The following is a 5,685-nucleotide window of genomic DNA, read 5'->3' as shown; positions in this document are numbered from 1 at the left end:
CAAAATTATTTTTCTTTCCACATGACATGCATGTTTTCCCCAAAGCTAAGCATTTGCCTCTACCTCTACCATGCCTCAAACCACAATATCTGCAATCAGGAGAAGAGATCATTGCCTTGGACTTTGGGTTCTTACCACGTTTTAATAACCCAGTTTGACCAACTCCATGTATCTCTTGTTCTTTACTTATACTTTTTATCTGCTGAGCAGCTACTTTGCTAGCTCGACACAAATTAATACAACTGGCCAACGTGAGTGTTTTCTTCTGAAGCAGCTGTTTACGCAAACAGCTATCACGGATACCACACACAATCCTGTCACGTAAAAGTTCACTCTCCATTGGACCAAAAGCACAGCTGATGACAAGCTCTCTTACGTTTGTCAGGTAAGTCTCAAAACTTTCATGATCTGTCTGATCGATCTTTTCTATTGAATACTTAGCGGTCGTATTACATTAGACTCACCGACACAATGTCGTTTCATCAGAGTCAGAATCGTGGTCATATCGTTCTTGCTTCTAGATTGGGAAACTGCAACCTGTTGTAAATTTTCAACGCATTTTGTCCCAAACACGTGACGAACGTCGCTACCCTGTATGTCGCAGGCGCCTCTACGAGATTCGCAACGACCTCGTATGCCTTCCAGCTCTGCCGCCAAGCCTTCCAGTTTTGCGCTAGGTTGCCTCTTACTTTCAGAGGTCCAGGTGGCGGGAAAACACTCTGAGTCTGATGGAGGCGTTGTTCTGCCATTCCAAGCGCAGGTGAGGCCTCTGCCTTCACCTTATCGCCATTCTTTGTCTTGTTCAGTTAATTAAATTTTTGCAGATAACGACTAACTTCTGACACAAGGTGTCGTCCTGTCGTTTACACGCAGAGGGCAGAGTCTGCGCATGCTCATTACCCAACAGTTTAGACATTAGTAATAGGCTTAGCTGCATGCTAAACGAATACACTGCTCTGTTTCATGCCATTAATTTACAGCTGATCTTTTTATACGTATTCTATTGATACAATAGGGTAACAGTATATATACAGTGCACCTGCGTGCTTGCATCGTGCATAAGCTACTGTTACCGCGCAGTTTCTTTGGCGTTTTCGTGTAACCAGTACTATTTGTTTCTTTGGATTTTTCTAGACGCATTTTCTTTCACTCTTTGCTGTCTCCTTGTCTCAACGAGTCGTTGTCGCTCTAGCTCCATCATTTTCCAGCATCCGGTCGTTTGACATCTTCGGCATGTCTTGGCTGAATCTTCTCGAGCAGAACTGTTCCAAGCTATAATGTCACTTCCATTACATGTAGTAGAATCGGGTGCTTTCGACGGGTCTTCTAGCGATGTAGATTTCATCTCACAATGACATTGAGCAAGTTCTTTAGCGCTTTCTCTTGACAAATCCTTTTTAGAAGCTGCAACTACCTTTCCTACAGAATTACTTGAACATTTTTGGTTTGAGATTCTAGTTTCCTGTTTCGTTTGTTTAGTGCGGAAAGATTGGTATTTCTCTCTCTTTGAACCGGCGTTAGTATCCTTTATCAAACCGGACGATAAACAAAGTCTTGTTTTATTAGCCATTGTGTTTGGAAAGCATTTTACAAGCACTTTTCCTTTGATGAGTGTAATTGGTACTGAATCCTCTCGTCGATATCTTTTCCAAGAGTTTGTTGAATCGGTCTTTCTGGTCGAAGTTCGTCTAGCTCGTGATAATTTCTTCTTCTTTACAACTGTCCTGCCTCGATTAGTCGATTTGTCTCTAATTGCGTGAAAGGGGGATTCGCTAACTGAGAGCAGCAAATCGTCAGCATTTGGCAAGGAAAGTGTAGAAAAGTTTTGAGCCATCTGGTTTTGCGTCGTACTTTGTAAAGTTTGGCTCTGCCTCTTTTCCTTCTTACTACTATTGTCCAATAAATTACCCTTCTTTGTAGATGCAACAATATGGTCCTTCATTTTTTCACTTGAAACAGCTGGTTTCATTATTGGTGTCGACAAAACAGTGGAGAGATCATTCGGCTGAAAATTTTTGACTGTTTCTTCTCTTCTGTTTGATAGTCTGTCGTTTTCCGCATGTCTTTCGCTTTGTAGTCTTTTGACTATACTACACACAGTTTATTATTTGAGAATACGTGTACTTGATAAATGACGAAAGAGCATGCACAGTAGTAGTTAAACGTGTATCTTACAGCTCAACTGCTTCTTGAGTTCGCCATTTGTCTTGTAAGCAAACCTTAAAGTCGCACTCTGAAACTAAATAACGATTGTCTAGATACGGTGTAATAATTTTATTGAAGAATTACATTATCTAGTAAACATGCTCTTACCAGCACAGTTATAATCGCTAGCGATGCTTTTACTAGAGCTCTCTAAGCAACTCTGAAAGCAACCCATCGTGTTTAGCTAACTTGAATTTAACCTTGTTTCGCTTTTGAACGAGTCAACAAACGAGCTGCTTCAAAAAGTAAAACAGTTGTTGCCAGCATCTTCAAATGAAGTAGTCTCTAAACAACCAATTATTACGTCATACTCGCAACAAACAAAAGGTTTTATAGATAATTATCTAGTCAAAAATGCAAAGGCATTGTTGGGGCGAGCCTCATGCAGTTGATATTGTATTTAATAAAAATGACTAATAGATAGACAAACATTAATAAAATTTACATTGATTTACATTTACATTCCATTTAAGTGTCACACGTACACACTCTCACGAACACACGCACACGCACACACACTCACTCACACACGCGCGCGGGCACGCTCGCACATATACGCTCGTATCTCTGAAGCGAGTAGAACACAATTTCATTTTTTACTAGCACTAACGTAAATTTCTTTGTAGTTTGGAGTTCCAGCCTGTTTGCATTCTCTTAGTAGTTCCGTGGGGCGCAGCAATTATATAGCTGTGAACGTCTTCCTCTCTTTGATGTGCGTGTCAGGTAGGAGCAATGTATGTAGAACTTTGAAGTAGACACAAACCAATTCGTATTGTCAGACGTCCCGGATGTATATTACAAAAATGGGTTTTTTGTTTCCTTTTTGTGTGCTCGATATTTTAAGTGTTCCGAGTTTTTCTTCGTCGGTATGCTATGAGAATCACTGTTTTCGTCGTCCTATCATCTTTTGTCGTCTTCATGATGGGAATTTGTGAAAGCTGATAAATTTACGCTGCTGTTGGATACACATTCATGGAAGATGTTCGAGGAGTCGTATTCGAAGGTTACTGTTGTGTTTGAATTTGGTCGTTTACGCAGTTATTACACCATAATTGTTCACGTAACGGTCGGCTACTATTACGTCGTAATGGGAAGTCAAGACTATGGCTTTTCTTTCTCTTCCTGTGCGGTGATGTTTAATTAAACCCTGGTCAAGTCAAGTCTTTGTGTGGTTACTGTGTCAAAGGCGTGCGTAAGAATCAATGCGGGATATTTTGCGACTCATGTCTTACATGTTATCATACTACTTGTTTGGACATGCCCAAAGCTACCTACTTACTTACTTAAATTTAGCTCAGGAAACGAGTAAATGAGAGTGTTATAGATGTGGCGTCCCACAGTTTGAAGACTCCTTCTTTGAAGTCTTTAATAATTTACTTGCCGCTATGCCTATTGACAGCATGCAGCAGTGTTCTAAATTGCAATGATAACATGGATGTTCATGGTTCATTGTTTTCTAGTGTTAGAAAATACGGAACTCTCATCGTGGCTACCTTTTGGCTCATTTGAACAGGAATAGATTAGTCTCAAAAGTGGATCAGATTCGGCTGTTGCTGCCGTACTGCTCAGTTGATATTTTGCGAAACGAAGCTGGATGAATGGATTAGTCTCAAAAGTGGATCAGATTCGGCTGTTACTGCAGTACTGCTCAGTTGATATTTTGCGAAACGAAGTTGGATGAATCTATTTGCAATGGTCTTGTCGGTCTTAAAGGTTACGACCTGCATAGGTCATTACGTTCTCGCTATCGTGGTGGAGTGTATGTGTCATATATTTCTCAGCATCTACGTTGTTCAGCTCTTCAATCTCATCTCCCAAGTTCTGGAGAACTGGAAGGTATTTTTGTTGAAGTGGAGTTTTGTCGTGGAAAATCTGTTGGTTGTTTGTATCGTCCATCTTCGGCGTGTTTTTACACAGTCTCTTACGTCTATCTATGGATGCCATCTACGCTGATTTTCCTACCTGTGATGTTACTCTCATAGGAGATTTAAATGTTGACTTTTTAATACAAAGAATGACCTAATAAGTGATAGTATCAACCTTCTTCAGGTGCACCGAAATCTACTGGAATCTCCCACTCGCATCACAGCTACTTCTTTTACACCTAATGATGCAATCCTAGTGATTGCTCAATTATTTTTCACCGAGACTTCATCTTTGATTCAAGTGGATTGAGTGATCACAATCTCATTTATACTATCATGCAGAAGCTCACAATGTACGATTCGTCCAGTTTTGCATCGTTCTCGACGTCAAAGTAGTACGTGTATTACAAAATTTCTAGATGACTTGAATACAGCGCCTTGCCAAGTTGGTCGATGATGTTCTCGTTTGAAGACATTATGATACCTGCATAGAGGTCTATATCCATGCTAATAGTGATTCGAGTAATTTAAATGTGTGTGCGCGCGCGCGTGTGTGTGTGTGTGCGTGTGTGTTTGTGTGTTTGTGTGAGTGAGTGCGTGCGTGCGTGAGTGTGTGCGCGCGCGTGTGTGCCTAGCTCTAACTTCTACAGCATTGTACCATGCAATAACGGTATAATTGCAGAAATCCGGTGCAAGTACATACAGAGTATACAGACAAACAAACAAACACATAGAAACAAGCAAACACGTAACTCCATAAATATACTACTAAATAAACATATTAGTGTTAATTTACAGAGAATAATTGTCAATTCTGCCGTTCTTCTTCTACAATGAAGTTTCAATAGCCAAGAAAAGGCAATTAAGGCGGCTGCAGACAGGGGCGTGGGCTACGCCGGGCTATATAGCCCATCATTTGTAGCCGTGGTCATAAAAATTGTGGACTGTAAATACGTACGTGTGAGGACCAAAGCTGTACAACACCCTTTTCTCCAGCCTGGATCTGCCACTGATTCTACCGTATCAGACAATTAGAAGCCAATAAAAGCAGGAGTGTCTTTAAAAGTGGGCGTGTCCCGTAGCATAGTGAATTCAGTCCCCGTCATTCGTAGAAGTCACGCTACTCCCCTGTCAGCAGAGTGCCTTACATCTGACATATAGAGCATGCAACATATATATTCTATATGTAAATAATATGTCTTTGTGGAAGGTTTTTAGTATACATGATAATATATTAATTACGTGCACTAGATACAATACCATGCTTCTTAAAAACAAGTTTCTAGACAGTAAAAGAAAATCGTGACGCCAAATACAGACATTAGATTTACGTTTATAGATCAAAAGTTTAACAGAATTCCAAAGCTCTAACTCCCTTCATCAATTATTTTTGGATATATTATTCTGGAGTTATTAGAATTTTTGTCAAGTTTCCTTGACATCTCTTACTACTAGGCGTATTGATATGCAGTACATGTGTGTACTTTCAAGCCCTCGATTTCAAATATTTAAGAAAAATTTCTAATTTTACCCTAAGCTTATTATAATATTATAATATTACAAAAGCAATATTATATTGCTCTACTTTTATTAATTATCAATTATAGAAATTAAA

The 5,685-nt window shown here is 39.7% G+C and overlaps 1 protein-coding gene across 1 annotated transcript; it reads right to left on the bottom strand.

Moving 5' to 3' along the window:
• Window positions 1-1,108: 1,108 nt before the first annotated feature.
• Window positions 1,109-2,463, bottom strand: LOC134197064 (uncharacterized). Its single transcript, XM_062666306.1, has 3 exons — window positions 2,314-2,463; window positions 2,176-2,239; window positions 1,109-2,090 (listed from the first exon to the last, which is right to left on the bottom strand). Exons 1-3 carry the CDS (start codon window positions 2,378-2,380, stop codon window positions 1,109-1,111), a joined length of 1,113 nt encoding a protein of 370 aa, XP_062522290.1. The 5' UTR covers window positions 2,381-2,463.
• Window positions 2,464-5,685: the final 3,222 nt, after the last annotated feature.

This window comes from Corticium candelabrum, chromosome 22, assembly GCF_963422355.1.
Source record: "Corticium candelabrum chromosome 22, ooCorCand1.1, whole genome shotgun sequence".
NCBI lineage: Eukaryota > Metazoa > Porifera > Homoscleromorpha > Homosclerophorida > Plakinidae > Corticium > Corticium candelabrum.
The sequence above is the reverse complement of the archived record's forward strand: the minus strand, read 5'-3'. Positions and strand labels throughout refer to the sequence as shown.

Excerpts from the sequence above, each read along its gene's own strand:
- LOC134197064 (XM_062666306.1), bottom strand. The coding sequence starts at position 2,380 with ATGGGTTGCTTTCAGAGTTGCTTAGAGAGCTCTAGTAAAAGCATCGCT. Across the intron at positions 2,240-2,313 it reads TAGCGATTATAACTGTGCTG|TTTCAGAGTGCGACTTTAAG; the intron begins GTAAGAGCATGT and ends ATCGTTATTTAG. Across the intron at positions 2,091-2,175 it reads ACTCAAGAAGCAGTTGAGCT|TATAGTCAAAAGACTACAAA; the intron begins GTAAGATACACG and ends AACTGTGTGTAG.